Source organism: Oncorhynchus tshawytscha, linkage group LG04 (genome assembly GCF_018296145.1).
Source record: "Oncorhynchus tshawytscha isolate Ot180627B linkage group LG04, Otsh_v2.0, whole genome shotgun sequence".
In the NCBI taxonomy this organism is placed as follows: Eukaryota; Metazoa; Chordata; class Actinopteri; order Salmoniformes; family Salmonidae; genus Oncorhynchus; species Oncorhynchus tshawytscha.
In genome coordinates, this window is record NC_056432.1 from 44,007,624 (window position 1) to 44,027,440 (window position 19,817).

Consider the following 19,817-nt stretch of genomic DNA (forward strand, 5'->3'; position numbering starts at 1 on the left):
CTTCATTGTAAAAGGTTTAAACACTGTTTCCCATGCTTGTTCAATGAACCATAAACTATTAATTAACATGCACCTGTGGTACAGTCGTTAAGACTGTACAGCTTACAGATGGTAGGCAATTAAGGAAACAGTTATGAAAACTTAGGACACTAAAGAGGCCTTTCTACTGAATCTGAAAAACACCAAAAGAAAAATGCCCAAGGTCCCTGCTCATCTGTGTGAACGTGCCTTAGGCATGCTGCAAGGAGTGCAGATGTGTTCAGGGCAATAAATTGCAATGTCTGTAACTGCGAGACACCTAAGACAGCGCTACAGGGAGACAGGACAGACAGCTGATCACCCTCGCAGTGGCAGACCACATGTAACAACACCTGCACAGGATCTGTACAGCTGAACATCACACCTGCGGGACAGGCACAGGATGGCAACAACAACTGCCCGAGTTACACCAGGAACGCACAATCCCTCCATCAGTGCTCAGACTGTCCAGCCTCTCTCAGCTATTGCGGACAGAGGGCTTGTAGGCCTGTTGTAAGGCAGGTCCTCACCAGACATCACCGGCAACAACGTTGCCTATGGGCACAAACCCACCGTCGCTGGACAAGACAGGACTGGCAAAAAGTGCTCTTTAGTGATGAGTCACGGTTTAGTCTCATCCGGGGTGATGGTCTGATTCACGTTTATCGTCGAAGGAATGAGCGTTACACCGAGGCCTATACTCTGGAGCGGGATCGATTTGGAGGTGAAGGGTCTGTCATGGTCTGGGACGGTGTGTCACAGCATCATCGGACTGGGCTTGTTGTCCTTGCAGGCAATCTCAATGTTGTGCTTAACATGGAAAACATCCTCCTCCCCCATGTGGTACCCTCAACCTGACATGACCCTCCAGCATTACAATGCCACCAGCCATACTGCTCGTTCTGTACGTGATTTCCTGCAAGACATGAATGTCAGTGTTCTGCTTTAGCCAGCGAAGAGCCCGGATCTCAATCCCATTGAGCACATCTGGGACATGTTGGATCGGAGGGTGAGGGCTAGGGCCATCCCCCCCCAAAATGTCCGGGAACTTGCAGGTGCCTTAGTGGAAGAGTGGGGTAACATCTTACAGCAAGAACTGGCAAATCTGGTGCAGTCCATGAGGAGGAGATGCACTGCAGTATTTAATGCAGCTGGTGGGCACACCAGATACTGACTGTTATTTTTGATTTTGACCCCCTTTGTTCAGGGACACATTATTCCATTTCTGTTAGTCACATGTCTCAGTTGTTGAACCTTTTTATGTTCATACAAATATTTACACATGTTAAGTTTGCTGAAAATAAACGCAGTTGACAGTGAGAGGACGTTTCTTTTTTTGCTGAGTTAATGTTCATATCTATCTCTGAAATGTTGTTGTTGATCCCTTTCCTATCAGATCATGGCTGATCATCAATTCACAGCCGTCTTGTTGCTGGAAATATCACAGCCATTAAAATACAACCACCATTCAAACACCCAGGACTGCCTGGGCTGCAAAACCTGTCAAAGCATGTCAACTTTGATATTAGAAATGGGAATTCTCTACAGCTGACCACTAACACTCATCCAATAACATATTTTTCCATCATAACAAACAGAATGGCAATTCTAAACCATGATTGGTATCGGAAAGATAGATCTATAAACATGATCAATTGGATATGAAGGGCACGATATACACTGTATGAATGCTCTACAGTCTATACAGGACCAAACACCACGGTAGAGCAGGAATATTCCTGGTTCCACTCCTGGTTCCATAGCCTTTCTGGTTTTAATTCCTCCCTGGTGCTTAATTGATTGATTACAGTAAAGTTATTAATTGGCCATGCAGAGGGTTCATTCCCTAGCACCTGAGGGAAAGGTGTTTCAGACCTCCTTGCTGTAGAGTATGGGTTGAAGTTGCACTCTGGTTACTACTCTTAACAACTAACTTGTCCTAATTGAAAGTACCAACCCAGGCCCTGGAGTAGTAGCGACAGTAAGGACATTATCACATGAAGTTTGGTACCCTGGTTTGATTTCCTGGAGCGTTTGTGAGAATTCTACAGAAAAAGTTTTGCATTCACAAGACCTGAAAATAACAATTTCAGGGTGCGCTTAGCAAGACACACATTTTACATGACGTTAGATACAGTAGCTAGCTTGTTTAGAAAGGGTATAAAAAAAAGATGGCCTCTCGTGCTGCCGTGCCACAATACCTGGTATTTTGGTCCTGTATCTTGGACTCACAACTCACGCTGGTCCAGGATTCATTTCAGCCAGGGTTCGTTTGCGTTTCACACATGCTTTATAGCGTGGATGAGGGTACTGAGCGCTCTAGAACCCTGAATCATAAGTGGATATGTGAAAGCGCCCTAAGAGCAGAGCAGTATACCCAGGCTGACAAGAGAAAGAGCAGTGCTAGTCCATGTGCCTGAGTTATAAGCCTGACAAAGGCTCTGTTCTACCATCTAATTTAAGAGCTGCTTCTGCTCTGTCTTATTAACAATTTACTAGACATCAGTCAAGTCCCTCCATTGTGGCATAATCTGCCGTTACAAACTGAACCGAACGCACCGGCGCCCTGAAATGCACCCTTTCATGTCTGGGCACTTGTACATTTAACCATGCAACTTTCATATGAAGGCAATCAGGACATGCACCGTTCAGTCTAGATAGGGTTGACTTGACTTGTCATACTTTTCATTGTATGTACTCGTGCAAGTACGAAGGACATGGCATTAACGAACAGGTCCCGATAGGTCTGGTTGAGTTGACTTACCCTGGCATTGACTTGGTTGACATGGCAATGTACTATATGCGCCTTGTGCCGGCAGAGTACAAAGAACAAAGCATTAACCCTCTGTGTCTGATAGACACAGACAGGTTGACCCCAGGTAGATTAAACCATGCAACTTTAATGGGATGCACATAAACCATGATATACACCGGACGGTCCCGACTCCCGATAGTCCTTGTTGATTTATGTCAGAACTGAAATTACAACATTATGTTTTAATACTGTTATTGCATCAAATGGTTGTTTTATGCAACATAATAGGGGATTTTTAGAACACTCATCTGTGTGTGTGGACTGAAAGTGGGCCTCTGGGAGATTTAACACTGACAGTAGATTTACGATGGATTGGTGACAAGGCAACATTCCATTCCATGATTAGTGTCTGTGTGCTTGTCTGTCAGTAACAGGGAGAACCAATCTCCAGTTTCTTTAAAGAAAGGATTTAGTATTCTAGGATGCATTAGTATTTTTGTACAAGCAAGCCGTAAATTAACTAGAGACAAATATTTGGCGCCATGTCAATTTTGATGTCTGTTGCAGGAGATCAAAATGTGCCTTTGTATAAATTCCATCATCTGTGATATGTCATGAACATCCAGGAGGATGGACTTTGCCAGAAAATGCTGTGGCTTAGTCCTGCTGACTGGGCTCTCAACTAATAACCTACAGGGGGCTCGTTGACAAGCTCCATTACCGCAGTACTTAAATAAGAAAGTTTACTTGTTTTAAAGAAATGTCTCTCCTTTTGATTACAATAATTCCATGACACTTCACTTGACATCGTATGTGCCTTGTGGCAGATAAGGTTAATTTAGTTGACATGGTACTGTATTGGTCATGCCATTACAGAGACTTGTACAAAGTAGAGATGACACTGCATTAACTCTTTGTGTCAGCTCTGCCAGATAGGCCTCTGTATGCTGAAGCCTCCCTGAGAGTGGCTATGCGTGTGAGAGAGAACAAGAGGGGCAGTCCCATCAATTAGTTAGTTCAAAGAGTCATCGACCAATGCACATATGCATTCTAGGGCTAAAGTGGTACACTATATATATATATATATATACAAAATTATGTGGACACCTCTTCAAATAAGTGGATTTGACTATTTCAGCCACACCTGTTGCTGACAGTTTATAAAATCGAGCACACAGCCATGCAATCTCTGTAGACAAACATTGGCAGTAGAATGGCCTTACTGAAGAGCTCAGTGACTTTCAACGTGGCACCTTCATAGGATGTCACCTTTCCAACAAGTCAGTTCATAAAATGTCTGCCCTGCTAGAGCTGCCCAGGTCAACTGTAAGTGCTGTTATTGTGAAGTGGCAATGTCTAGGAACAACAACGGCTCAGCCGCGAAGTGGTAGGCCACACAAGCTCACAGAACGGTACCGCCAAGTGCTGAAACACGTAGCTTCTAAAAATGGTCTGTCCTCGGTTGTAACACTCACTCCCGAGTTCCAAACTGCCTCCGGAAGCAACGTCAGCACAAGAACGGTTAGTCGGGAGCTATATGAAATGGTCTTCCATGGCAGAGCAGCCACACACAAGCCTAAGGTCACCATGCGCAATGTGAAGCGTTGGCTGGAGTGGTGTAAAGCACGCTGCCATTGGACTCTGGGGCAGTGGAAACGCTTTCTCTGGAGTGAATCACGCTTCAACATCTGGCAGTCCGATGAATGAATCTGGGTTTGGCGGATGCCAGGAGAACGCTATACCTGCCCCAATGCATTGTGCGAACTGTAAAGTTTGTTGGAGGACGAATAATGGTCTGGGGCTGTTTTTCATGGTTTGGGCTAGGCCCCTTAGATCCAGTGAATGGAAATATGAATGCTACAGCATACAATGACATTCTAGACAATTCTGTGCTTCCAACTTTGTGGTAACTGTTTGGGGAAGGCCTTTTTCTGTTTCAGAAAGACAATGCCACCTGTGCACAAAGCAAGGTCCACACAGAAATGGTTTGTTAAGATCTGTGGAAGAACTTGACTGACCTCTCAACCCCCTTTGCACACCTATGTGATTAATTGGATCGCCACTGATGCTCTTGCGGCTGTCCCAGCAGCAATGTTCCAACATCTAGTGGAAAGCCAGAAGTGTGGAGGCTGTTGTAGCAGCAAAGGGGTGACCAGCCTCATATTAATGCTCATGAGTTTGGAATAAGATGTTCAATGAGCAGGTGTCCACATTCTTTAGGTCATGTAGTGTATTTAAAAAATATATTTTACCCCCTTTTTCAGCTTGCACTGTGCCCGGCCCACCACAGGAGTCGCCAGTGCGCAATGAGACAAGTACATGCCGGCCAAGCCCTCCCTAACCCGGACGACGCTATGCCTATTGTGCGCCGCCCCACGCGGCCGGCTACGACGGAGCCTGGGCTCGAACCCAGTCTCTGGTGGCACAGCTAGCGCCTTGGACCACTGCGCCACCCGGGAGGCCCCCCATGTATTACCATGATAGGAGCATCAGATGCAACAGATGTGATGGATAGTGGAGATAATGAGATAGTGGATACCCCCGGGGGCTTTGTGTGGTTGGTCAGATGGTTGGCTGTATGATGTATCATATCTGGCGTGTGAAGTAAATTGAGCATCTGATCTGCATATTGATCCACATACTTCCCTTGCATGTGACCTGTCATAATATTGCATGATGTTGCTGTGAGCACATTGGTGAGGTTTTGATCTTGCCTGCCATGCGTAGGCTTCTTTAAAGGATTATGATACCGTTTATGTTAGAGTGGATTTTTTTAAGCACATAAATAAATCTGTTGCGTAACTCAAATTTCATTCCGGTTCCTGGAGGGGTTATAGGCCCTACCCTGAAGAAAGAGACAAATAAAAAATGCATCCTGTGTCGGTTAATTGATGGAGGAACTACATTTTTCATAGGCCGTCGCTGTAGCATCCCAGAACCTTGTCCCTTCCAAATATAAAATTCCAACAGTCAGGATAACCCAAAGAGGGGATTAGAACCATATAATCTAAATTACATTACATTCTCTCAGCAGGCTGTTTTTTCTCTACTTATTTTCTGTATAAACGAATATAATTTTCTTAAATTTATCCACTTAGTCTCTCGGTCTACTGATTAGTAATGACGGGTTTGAAAGACATGGGCTAACCTGCAGAGATGGTTCTGGGGCCTTTCTTGCTTTCTCTCTCTGTGTGTAAACATCAACACAGCTCTTCATGAGGGCTAGCCTGCCGAGCCAATTACAAAGGGTTCCCCTGAAGAACTGAAGTTAATCAGGATTCACTAAAGAAGCTTTGTCCCAAATGGTACCCTATTCCCTATTTAGTGCACTACTTTTGACCAGGGGATAGGGTGCCATTTGTGACAGAACTATTACCCTGAAGATTCACAATCAGTGGAGACTTCCTTCCAATTGCAATCCAATACTATCCACTAACTAACACCTCTAGCACCCCGTTGCAGTATTCTCTATGGAATCTGTGGTTGATTCATGTGAGAGGGTATCTCCTTGCTGGTCATTTAGGCACTTAGTGTGAAGGATGCCTCTTGTGTCCAATGTGTTGCTGTTCCTTAGAATTTAGGTCAGGTTTAAAGATACTTGAACTTAATTTTTAGACACCGCTAAGATGAATGAGCTATCACCTTCTGGTGGCGACAAACAGTTGCGAATCAACACGTAGAATCATCTGAAAATTAACAGAAAAAGGTCCCCCGGTGCTGTAAGCTGTTTATCGGCAGTGTGTTTTGTCTATTATAGCCACCAGAGACGTTGATGGAATTACTCAGACTGTGTCCATTTAGGAACTGTAAAACCTGGTGTATACTGTACCTTGCTTTCAAGACAAGGTGCACAAACAGAAGAGCAAACTGAAGAAAGGAAAATACTCAGCCGCTCTTGGATAACAATTGAAGTTCACTTCAAAAGAGCTTCTTTATTGTTGAAACGTTTTGGTATTTAACCTTCATCAGGGTTTTTATTTTATTTATTTATTTTATTTTACCTTTATTTAACCAGGTAGGCAAGTTGAGAACAAGTTCTCATTTACAATTGTGACCTGGCCAAGATAAAGCAAAGCAGTTCGACAGATACAACGACACAGAGTTACACATGGAGTAAAACAAACATACAGTCAATAATACAGTATAAACAAGTCTATATACAATGTGAGCAAATGAGGTGAGAAGGGAGGTAAAGGCAAAAAAGGCCATGGTGGCAAAGTAAATACAATATAGCAAGTAAAACACTGGAATGGTAGTTTTGCAATGGAAGAATGTGCAAAGTAGAAATAAAAATAATGGGGTGCAAAGGAGCAAAATAAATAAATAAATAAAAATTAAATACAGTTGGGAAAGAGGTAGTTGTTTGGGCTAAATTATAGGTGGGCTATGTACAGGTGCAGTAATCTGTGAGCTGCTCTGACAGTTGGTGCTTAAAGCTAGTGAGGGAGATAAGTGTTTCCAGTTTCAGAGATTTTTGTAGTTCGTTCCAGTCATTGGCAGCAGAGAACTGGAAGGAGAGGCGGCCAAAGAAAGAATTGGTTTTGGGGGTGACTAGAGAGATATACCTGCGTGTGCTACAGGTGGGAAATGCTATGGTGACCAGCGAGCTGAGATAAGGGAGAGACATGGAGCCAGTGGGTTTGGCGACGAGTATGAAGCGAGGGCCAGCCAACGAGAGCGTACAGGTCACAATGGTGGGTAGTATATGGGGCTTTGGTGACAAAACGGATTGCACTGTGATAGACTGCATCCAATTTGTTGAGTAGGGTATTGGAGGCTATTTTGTAAATGACGAGGATGACAAAGTCGAGGATTGGTAGGATGGTCAGTTTTACAAGGGTATGTTTGGCAGCATGAGTGAAGGATGCTTTGTTGCGAAATAGGAAGCCAATTCTAGATTTAACTTTGGATTGGAGATGTTTGATATGGGTCTGGAAGGAGAGTTTACAGTCTAACCAGACACCTAAGTATTTGTAGTTGTCCACGTATTCTAAGTCAGAGCCGTCCAGAGTAGTGATGTTGGACAGGCGGGTAGGTGCAGGTAGCGATCGGTTGAAGAGCATGCATTTAGTATTACTTGTATTTAAGAGCAATTGGAGGCCACGGAAGGAGAGTTGTATGGCATTGAAGCTTGCCTGGAGGGTTGTTAACACAGTGTCCAAAGAAGGGCCGGAAGTATACAGAATGGTGTCGTCTGCGTAGAGGTGGATCAGAGACTCACCAGCAGCAAGAGCGACCTCATTGATGTATACAGAGAAGAGAGTCGGTCCAAGAATTGAACCCTGTGGCACCCCCATAGAGACTGCCAGAGGTCCGGACAGCAGACCCTCCGATTTGACACACTGAACTCTATCAGAGAAGTAGTTGGTGAACCAGGCGAGGCAATCATTTGAGAAACCAAGGCTGTCGAGTCTGCCAATGAGGATGTGGTGATTGACAGAGTCGAAAGCCTTGGCCAGATCAATGAATACGGCTGCAGAGTAATGTTTCTTATCGATGGCGGTTAAGATATCGTTTAGGACCTTGAGCGTGGCTGAGGTGCACCCATGACCAGCTCTGAAACCAGATTGCATAGCAGAGAAGGTATGGTGAGATTCGAAATGGTCGGTAATCTGTTTGTTGACTTGGCTTTCGAAGACCTTAGAAAGGCACGGTAGGATAGATATAGGTCTGTAGCAGTTTGGGTCAAGAGTGTCCCCCCCTTTGAAGAGGGGGATGACCGCAGCTGCTTTCCAATCTTTGGGAATCTCAGACGACACGAAAGAGAGGTTGAATAGGCTAGTAATAGGGGTGGCAACAATTTCGGCAGATCATTTTAGAAAGAAAGGGTCCAGATTGTCTAGCCCGGCTGATTTGTAGGGGTCCAGATTTTGCAGCTCTTTCAGAACATCAGCTGAATGGATTTGGGAGAAGGAGAAATGGTGGTTGACTTCACTTATACTGCCATTGTACATGGTGGTTGTGTTCTCCTCCAACTGTTGTAGATTATATACTTCCCACTATGCAAAGACATCATATCAACCTCCAATGTTGACAAATATGACTTCAATTTGAAATCAACCAAACCTTGAAAAATGCTGTTGTCGAATTTTGCTGGAAACCAAGGATAAAAATAACAGTTTGTTGTTGCATTTTAACAAATTAAATCAAAAGGCACATTGATGCAATGCAATTCGTTAGAAAAAAACTCTGGAGAAATAATGTGATAACAATGTGGTCACAATCTTTCCCTGGCAGGTTTGTTTATGATTTTTTAATTGCGTACAGGATTCCCTCTTACCGGGCTAAAGTGTTTCCTTCCTCTATCTGTAATTGGGCCTTGGGTTGCGTATCAGCTTAACACCAAAGCATATGTTGTGCTGACTGTAATTGACCCCTGGGAGGTTTATCTTAAACCTCATGGGGAAGAGTTCTGCCAATTTTTTGGCCTAATGCCAATCACAGCCAATCCAGTTTAGCATACTGCCCTATCTGGAGAACCTCAATTAGATCATCCTGGGTAGGAGCACACACAAGCAACACATTTTATCAGCACTACTGTATCCACATGGGCAGAGCCTTATCTAGGCATAAATGCAATAAGTGGCCGATTAAGCCTGTCGCATTCCTCCCAGTCAAAATAGTTTGCGCATATGACAAAAAAACTATTATGTTTTTGTTTGTTTTAGTGTTCGGAACCGAAGTCTACACCCCTTCGTCAGTGATTGGTCAACAGTACTACTCCTAGTAGGAGTGGAAATTATGGACAGGATTCTTCAATTAAGTGTTTGCTGTCATTCAACAAGAGACAACTAGTTTTCCACTTTTCCACTGCACCGAACATCTTATTTAGATGTAAAATTGCCTGACTAAGACCACTGCAAAAATATTTCATTTTCAGATTTCTTGATTTATGTTGTTTCTACAGTGTCTCAACAGTAACATTGTTATATTGCTGCTTTTTATATTGCTGCTTTTTTGTTTTTAAGCGAAGGTCTTTTGAGAGAGTATGTGAGGCAGAGATCTTCTCTTCGCATAGCTGAGTTCTGCTAGGAGTCTCAACTTCCTGTTAGTTAAGATAGTAGAATACAAAAGTAGTGCATCAGCAGTCACTGTCAATTTTTTCAATGTTTTATTGAACCTTTATTTAACTAGGCAAGTCAGTTAAGAACAAATTCTTATTTACAATGACGGCCTACCCCAGCCATACCCTAACCCGGATGACACTGGGCCAATTGTGCGCCGCCCCATGGAACTCCAAATCACGGCTGGTTGTGAAACAGCCTGGAATCGAACCAGGGTCTGTAATGACACTTCTGTTCAGAGATGCACTGCGACACTCCATTGTCAGCTAACATTTTCTAGATTAATAACTATCTAAACCTTGTAGTAACGAGGGACTCTGACCTCGAGGGGGCCCCCATTGATTTCTCACTCAGATATCATATGAACATGGCAAAATTGCAGGAAATTAGCTTTTAAACTGTATTTTTTTTCACAAAACCCCATGGCAAAATGTGTAGAACTGCACGAAATTACATAGGATCTTAATTTGAGAATTTTCAATGCAGAAAATACATTCATATTTCACTGAAAATTTGCACGAACAAAAGGTTTTATTAACACTATTGCATTTTTCATGTAGGCTAATTTTGGCAAGTTATCAGCTAAAATAACAAGCTAATAACTACCAATCAAGCAACATTATGGACTAAATGTTAAAATCCTGTTGTTGCATGATTATTTTGCTGCGACAATACTGGTCCAATTGAGATCCATGTTTGTAGCTTTAAAACTAATATTTTCACTCCTTTCCATGGCAAAATGTGTAGAATTGCAGAAAATGTACTTTAAAACTGCAACATTTTCCCTGCACCCCATGGAAAAATGTGTAGGAAAATGTACTTTAAAACGGCATATTTGTCTCTCTGCCGCCATGAGGGGGGCTACTAAATGTTTTTGCCCCCCATCCAAATGTCGCTTAGGGCCCCATAGAAATGTCCCTGCACATGGGACTGCATTGCGTGGAGGGGAAATGTGGAATGTACTCTTGTTTGTTTTCTCTCTCCGTCTCTCTTGGTGTTACATACCCCTGCACTCTCACTCAGCCCGCTCTCTCACTCAGCCCGCTCTCTCCCTCTCTCTCTTCCTCTCTCTTTTTCTCTCACTCTATTCTTCATCTTGTCTCTCTCTCTCCCTCCTCCTCCCACTCTCGCTCCTTCCCTCTTACTACCTTCTCCTCTCAACCTCATCTTTCATAATATGCACCCTCCAAAGCTTTTAGATACATTACTAATACATTGGCAGTATGTATTGTCTTCTAATAGGAAACAATTGAGGAGAATTCACTCAAATAGAAGTTGAGCTTGGAAATAATCATTCTCTCACACACACTCTAACTGCCTGCCCCCCTTTCCTGTCTCTCTGCCTTTCCCTCCAGGCTCTCTATTTCTATAACCCCTCTCTCTCCCTCTTGTCTCTTGCCTCATTCTCCTACCTCTCTCCCAGTACCTCTCAAACACGCCCATTCAGAAATCTATTTTAAATTCCCTTTTAGAATACAGAAGCTGCCATGTCTTAGTGTGAATTTATACCAATATGATGTTTGATCATACCTATTGCAGTGTATATGCTAATCAAGCTTTGTTTTTCATGTTTCTATTCCATCATTCTTTCAGCTCTAATATTCCAAACATTCTGCTACCTCATATTTTGTCACTTCAAGCAGCCTATTTACAAAAATAGAGCAAATGGCAAATTGTTGCCAAAATATTAGCAGAGTCCTCATTGTTTGGGTTTAAAAGCTCATGAAATTAAATCATTCAGCTCCATATAATGATTTTATCCATTAGTTTGTCCTACATTGGCTTTGATTGGCAATTGACAGGAAATAAAAGAAAGAAGCCCCAGAGCAACAGCTACTCCAGGGGAGGTGGTTGGTATTTGATCATATGCTGGCTGAATGAGAAATAGCATACATTAAACCTGCTTTGGCTGTGACAGTTTAAACACATGACACGACAGTCTATTTGATGAATCCATTCACAGTAAAGGCTTTTGAAATGTACAATTTACAACTGTACAACTCACTGAGATATCAGCACATTTGGTCGTGTGTCATTAAGCATAATACTAAATCACAACAGAAAGTGAATGATGAACATTTGCTTATAGAGCACTGGGGAGCCATTCCATGTTGCATGCCAATGAAATGGGATACAAATGATTTTATATCAGCTGTGGACATCAAATGGAATACACAAATAGATGTTGTCCTTTTGATTTGGAGTTGTGATACACAAACACACTATAGGCTACTGTAATCTGATGCTTTCTTACTATAATCCTGTGTTTTTAGGAGTGTACACAACATATTGCGTGAGCAGAGTGGCCTTAACAGGGCTGCTGTGGAGCAGGTCAAGTTCTTTGTTCCCACATCAGTAAGAAATTACCATGGTCCACACACACCAACACAATTGTGAAGAAGGCACAAGACCTCTTACCCCTCTGGAGGCAAAAAAAACAATGTGGCATGGGCCCTCGCCACTTGGTATGGCAACTGCTTGGCATTCCTTCGCAAGGCGCTACAGAGGGTAGTGTGTACGGCCCAGTACATCACCGGGGCTGAGCTTCCTGTCAACCAGGACCTCAACCTTTGGCGATGTCATTTACAAAATAGCCTCCAATACCCTCCTCAACAAATTGGATGCAGTCTATCACAGTGCCATCCGTTTTGTCACCAAAGCCCCATATACTACCCACCATTGCGAACTGTACACTCTCGTTGGCTAGCCCTCGCTACATACTCGTCGCCAAACCCACTGGCTCCATGTCATCTGCAAGACCCTGCTAGGAAAAGTTCCCCCTCATCTCAGCTCGCTGGTCACCATAGCATCACCCACCTGTAGCACGCGCTCCAGCAGGTATATCTCTCTGGTCACCCCCAAAACCAATTTTTTCTTTGGCCGCCTCTCCTTCCAGTTGTCTGCTGCCAATGACTGGAACGAACTACAAAAATCTCTGAAACTGGAAACACTTATCTCCCTCACTAGCTTTAAGCACCAGCTGTCAGAGCAGCTCACAGATTATTGCACCTGTACATAGCCCACCTATAATTTTGCCCAAACAACTACCTCTTTCCCTACTGTATTTATTTTGCTCCTTTGCACCCCATTATTTTTTATTTCTACTTTGCACATTCTTCCACTGCAAATCTACCATTCCAGTGTTTTACTTGCTATATTGTATGTACTTTGCCACCATGGCCTTTTTTGCCTTTACCTCCCTTATTGGGGCAGCAGGTTAGCCTAGTGGTTAGAGCGTTGGACTAGTAACCGGAAGGTTGCAAGTTCAAATCCCCGAGCTGACAAGGTACAAATCTGTCGTTCTGCCCCTGAACAGGCAGTTAACCCACTGTTCCTAGGCTGTCATTGAAAATAAGAATTTGTTCTTGACTGACTTGCCTAGTAAAATTAAATAAAATAATCACACCTCATTTTCTCACATCGTATATAGACTTGTTTCTACTGTATATTTGTTTTACTCCATGTGTAACTCTGTGTCATTGTATGTGTCGAACTGCTTTGCTTTATCTTGGCCAGGTCACAATTGTAAATGAGAACTTGTTCTCAACTTGCCTACCTGGTTAAATGAAGGTGAAATAAGATACATTTTTTTAAAGTATTCCGGCTCTCACAGACCTGTTAGTTTGTCTTTAAGAAGCCCTCCTGTTCTCCACTCATTACCTGTATTAACTGCACCTGTCCACACACTCAAACAGACTCCAACCTCTCCACAACGGCTAAGACCAGAGAGCTGTGTAAGGACATCAGGGATAAAATTGTAGACCTGCACAAGGCTGGGATGGGCTACAGGACAATAGGCAAGCAGCTTGGTGAGAAGGCAACAACTGTTGGCGCAATTATTAGAAAATGGAAAAGTTCAAGATGACGGTCAATCACCCTCAGTCTGGGGCTCCATGCAAGATCTCACCTCGTGGGGCATCAATTATCATGAGGAAGGTGAGGGATCAGCCCAGAACTACACGGCAGGACCTGGTCAATGACCTGAAGAGAGCTGGGACCACAGTCTCAAAGAAAACCATTAGTAACACACTACGTCATCATGGATTAAAATCCTGCAGCGCACGCAAAGTCCCCCTGCTCAAGCCAGCGCATGTCCAGGCCCTTCTGAAGTTTGCCAATGACCATCTGGATGATCCAGAGGAGGAATGGGAGAAGGTCATGTGGTCTGATGAGACAAAAATAAAGCTTTTTGGTCTAAACTCCACTCGCCGTGTTTGGAGGAAGAAGAAGGATGAGTACAACCCCAAGAAAACCATCCCAACTGTGAAGCATGGAGGTGGAAACATTCTTTGGGGATGCTTTTCTGCAAAGGGGACAGGACGACTGCACTGTATTGAGGGGAGGATGGATGGGGCCATGTATCGCGAGATCTTGGCCAACAACCTCCATCCCTCAGTAAGAGCATTGAAGATGGGTCGTGGCTGGGTCTTCCAGAATGACAACGACCCGAAACACACAGCCAGGGCAACTAAGGAGTGGCTCCGTAAGAAGCATCTCAAGGTCCTGGAGTGGCCTAGCCAGTCTCCAGACCTGAACCCAATAGAAAATCTTTGGAGGGAGCTGAAAGTCCGTATTGCCCAGCGACAGCCCCGGAACCTGAAGGATCTGGAGAAGGTCTGTATGGAGGAGTGGGCCAAAATCCCTGCTGCAGTGTGTGCAAACCTGGTCAAGAATTACAGGAAACGTATGATCTCTGTAATTGCAAACAAAGGTTCTGCTTTTCTGATGTATCAAATACTCATGTCATGAAATAAAATGCTAATTAATTACTTAAAAATCATACAATGTGATTGTCTGGATTTTTGTTTTAGATTCCGTCTCTCACAGTTGAAGTGAACCTATGATAAAATTCAAAGACCTCTACATGCTTTGTAAGTAGGAAAACCTGCAAAATCGGCAGTGTATCAAATAATTGTTCTCCCTACTGTACGTACGTACGTACGTACATACATACATACATACATACGTATGCGATACGCCATCCCATCTGTTTCACGATTAGTGGAACTATCATTTGTTTTTTAACAGGACAATGACCCAACACACCTCCAGGCTGTGTAAGGGCTATTTGACCGAGAAGGAGAGTGATGGAGTGCTGCATCAGATGACCTGGCCTCCAACATAACCAAATTGAGATGGTTTGGGATGTGTCGGACCGTAGAGTGAAGGAAAGCAGCCAACAAGTGCATAGCATGTGGGAACTCCTTCAAGACTTTTGGAAAAGCATTCCAGGTGAATCTGGTTGAGAGAGTGCCAAGAGTGTGCAAAGCTGTCATCAAGGCAAAGAGTAGCTTTTGGAAGAATCTCAAATAGAAAATATATTTTGATTTGTTTAACACTTTTTTAGTTACTTCATGATTCCATATGTGTTATTTCATGGTATTGAGGTCTTCACTATTATTCTACAATGCAGAAATTAGTAAAAATAAAGAAAAACCCTTGAATGAGTAGGTGTTCTAAAACTTTTGACCAGTAGTGTATGTATGGACATAATGCATTTACTTATTTATTCACATTTTCAAGTACAGGTGACAAATCATGCATTCCGTTTTTGCTTAGATTGCATCAGACACATACTTTGATGGTTGTACTGATTAGGATGTGCTAATGCTAAGTTACTTGCCGGCTGTGTGTGGCGCCATGTTTGTTGACATCATTCAATGCTTTCTGGTTGTCACGTAAGCGTCTGTAAGACCAAAGATGTTATAACAAGGGATAGTTCACTCGACTGACTTACGGTGCATTCAAGACAACCGGGAACTCTGAAAAATATTAGGATAAAGTCCTGACATCAGAGAGCTTCATGTCGGCGCTCTTGGATGACCGTTCAAATGATTCTTCCCAGTCAAAGCTAGTTTTTTTCAGAGTTCCCAGGTGTCTTGAATGTACTGAAGTCTGAAGTCTGAGATTTCCGAGTTCCCAGTTGTTTTGAACGTGGCATCAGATTGTAACTTTGGAACATCAGGGTTGCCAGCTCAGACCCCCATTTCCAGGGGTATTTATTTTTATTTAGAGTATAAACTTCCTATGTTTGCCTCCGATTGATAAATCACCCATCATAGTAATATTTCCTGCATCATATCCTCACACAACACCGTCCACCCATGGAATTGAAAACCCCCATAAAATGGTTTCATACCTATTTAGCTTTCGCACTACTGTAACGGTTGTCTCTGACGAGGAGGAGTAGTAGGAAGGATCGGAGGACCAATGCGCAGTGTGGTAAGTGTCCATATTGTTAAATAAGAATAATGAACACTGAACAAAACAATAAACGACAACGTGAAATAACAAAACCGAAACAGTTCCGTTTGGCACAAACACTGACACGGAAAATAATCACCCACCACCTAAAAGTGAAACCAGGCTATCTAAGTATGGTTCTCAATCAGGGACAACGATTGACAGCTGCCTCTGATTGAGAACCATACCAGGCCAAACACAGAAATCCCAAATTATAGAAAAAGGAACATAGACTGCCCACCCCAACTCACGCCCTGACCATACTAAAACAAAGACAAAACAAAGGAACTAAGGTCAGAACGTGACAGCTACGGTTAAGCTAGGCAGTAGGCTTGTATTTGGGGTAATGGTAAACGACTTGTCAAGATATGTGCTCCAGTTCTTTTAATTTTTTAAAATTTAATTTGTAGAATTTTTCATTATTGAATATCCGAAACATACCATGTACTTGCAGTGAAGCCGCTCAACAACTACACCATACCAGTCATCCAACAGACTCCCATTCAGAGGGACACACAGAAGCATCCAGGGTCAATGCCCTGCTCCAGGGCACGTTGACGGGTCGCCAACCAGGCCAAAAAACGTGAACCTGAACCCTCCAAGATCCCCCCACAGTTCCGCAATAGCTGTCCCTCAACCATTTGAGACCCCCCGAAGCATAATAAAATAAAAAATACAATTAGTTCCATTCCCCACCCCAAGAACCCCCCAATGCACCAACAACCAAGAGAATGAACTAAAGAGAAAAAAGAAAAAGACAAGAAAACAGTAAACAACAATGGGTTATGGAATGAGTTTAGCTATGGATGTGTTCCATGTGATGTTTGGATGTTTTTGCTTGTATGTTTCACAATAAAAGGTGAAATTGAGGAATACATTTGTGAAGACCTTTATTTCCCATCAGTACAAAACATTGTTCAGATGCTTTTCCGACAACATCGCCGTTTAGACGCGTTTGTTGCATCATACGTTCTGTTGCTACTGTTCCAATCACATATTTGTGATCATATGCTGCAGGGACCACTCAACAATGATCACAAATATGTATGATTGTATGTGTCAAAGGGTTAACCACATTTTCACATGTATTACATTTTGTTCAGACCACATGTTAAGACCACCTTTTCACGTGAGGAGAAAAGCATGTTTTTACCTCAGGTGTGAATTGTGAAACATTCATCATTTCACATGTAAAAAAAAAACTCCACATGACAATCTCACTTTCACATGTGGAATTGCATGTTCACATGTGAAAGCGAAAATCAAACTTGCAGTTCCACATGTAAGAAAACTCCACATTTACTCCAATGTTTGTAAACAATGTAAATGCAAATAAACAGTGTATAGCCTTCAATCTTTTTAAAACGACAATTTTTACATTATGGATGGTCAGTCCTTGCATCCATAGTGTAGTCTATTGATTTGAGTGTGGTTGCAATTTTCCCTAGCTTTGGTAATGTTACTCTGGCCTTCGCTTTTACTGCTCTTTTTCCAGCTGAAAGTTTTAGCAGATTCATTCCACCAGCATAGCACCCTGCATCTCACTGCTGTTTTGCCTCTGCAGATAAACCGAGTAGGTCTCTGGATGGGTGACCAGATGAAGCGGGAAGTGGTGTAAATAAGAATGTGGGAAAAAAACGTGTAAAAAAAATGTTAATGTGAAACTTCAACATGTGGCCAAAAACCAAATGTCTGACTTTCGTGAACGTTTTACATGATTTATTATTATTTATATCTGAAATTGTTCATTATGTTTTTGTTATAAGGGCGGGGCACCAATACACAATCAATCATTGGTAAAGAAGCAGTTACAGCGATATCATCCGATCGGTCTGAGCATCCAAGCAGACCATCTGCAGACTTCATCAAAGAGCAGCTCCTAATGGCCATGGCAGCAATGGGCCAAAATAGGTATAGACGAAGTTACGAAATCCCATCGGCACATTGTTATTGCAAGCTTTGTCTAAATATACTGATGCAACTGTCCTTTGGTCAAATAGGCTTATGGTAGAATGTCAGATGTATCATCATTATTGATACCATCAAAGTCACTCAGTGTGAGGTTGTTTGTTACTGCAATGAATGAATGACTATCCATAACAGGAGATTTACAAATCGATTGTCCCACTCAAATTTGAACATTATTGATCCTATAGGTGTCAGAGCTAGACGAACAGAGAGCATTATTCTATTTTGTAAATCATTTTTATGTAGGTAAGAGGTATCCTTATATAATGATAACTTTGCTTTCACAAAGCACTGAGTCAAATTGCATTATGTTTAGTATGCTAGTTTGAAATTCAATAAGAAATATTTCAGATTTGTCCAAATGGTCCCCTTCACGTTACCTTATGAATGTAGCAGCAGCATGCGGAGCGCATGACCTTGCTCTATTTCAATTGTATTAGTCCATAGCCTAATTTACAATCATGCACCTGCACCATCCTAGTCAATGAAGCCTATAAACAACTTTCTGGGCGGTTGGTTATCTGTGTACTTACCCTCAACAAGACTGGTCTTCATGATTTATGAATAAATCCAGCAGTTGAATAAATCCAGCAGAGGGAACTCTGTTTCCAGAGACTGTATATCCGCTCTCGGTTGCAATCGATAGATAATTGCAAATCCAGTTCACTGTGTAGTCACGGACCCCCTAAGCCACGGTTATATTCAAACTTTAGACGGAGGTTTTCCTGCTGAAGCCGACAGAAGGCTGGATCAGCGCTCAGTCATTTGGGCCAGTGTGAGCGAAGACAAAAACTAGAGTGTAATATCCAAACTGGGACCTTTCAACCAACACACAACGCACGGGAGCGCAGAGCACCCTTCCAAAAGGACGCACAAACAAGCAACAAAAAAACACACAAAGAAGCTCAAAGTTCCAGAATTTGGAAAATCAAAAATAGACAGAAAAAAATCAAAAATAAATCCATGGATACTGTGGTACATATCCTGTCTGATTTCTACCAGGCTGTAATCCGAACGAGGTAGGCCGAAATGAGAAGAAACCGCTGTGTATGGTTGTATATTGGCCGCACTGCCATGCAAGATACAGTATGCGTTTGCATGGAGTCGTGAAAAAAGAGAGGGCGGGGCGGGAAGAGAGGGGCACTCAATCGAGAGAGAGAGAGAGAGAGAGTCCAAAGATTAATGTTTTATGGGTCTGGATCAGGGACTGCACGCTAATGAATGTTTTATAAGATTCGGGTGGTTTGACGTGCTGGGAATCTATTTGGATCAGACATGTTCAAGCAAGCACACACATGCATACGAAAAAAAAAAAAAAAAAAATTACACTGTGTATGTGAATGGCTTTATGGGATCAGGCTTTACGGTACCAGGCAAAATAAACTATGGTAGGGATGTGGCAACGCAGTTCTGACTGTTAAACATTCTAGACGGAATGGATCTTGACTCGCCAATAAGAACTGCATTGAGAATGAGCTTTTGACTGAACGTAATTATATAGCCTACACGTAAAAATATAAGCTTTTGTTATTTCAGTAAAAAGTAATACACAATTCTATTCTGTTAGAAATCTCCCAAATATTCATCACAGTTTAACATTCACCAAGTGAACCATCGAGGTCTTATTTTTTAATTGAGATCGTATAGCCTACTGTCAGATACATTTTCGCACCGTCATTAGGTGTACACTACAGTAGACTACACAAGTGCACAAAAAAAGCTTCTGGGGATCATGCGAAACGTTTGAGTGGATGCGGCCAACAGCTATT

The 19,817-nt window shown here is 42.6% G+C and overlaps 1 protein-coding gene across 1 annotated transcript in view; it reads right to left on the reverse strand.

The window, feature by feature from the left end:
- The window catches only part of LOC112248851 (reticulon-4 receptor-like), a 120,123-nt gene extending 100,981 nt beyond the window's left edge, over window positions 1-19,142 (reverse strand). Inside the window, exon 1 of the mRNA XM_024418203.2 lies at window positions 18,582-19,142. Within this exon, the coding sequence (XP_024273971.1) occupies window positions 18,582-18,603 (22 nt within the window). The 5' untranslated portion in view covers window positions 18,604-19,142. The remainder of the gene's footprint in view (window positions 1-18,581) is intronic.
- Between the last annotated feature and the right edge of the window lie 675 nt (window positions 19,143-19,817).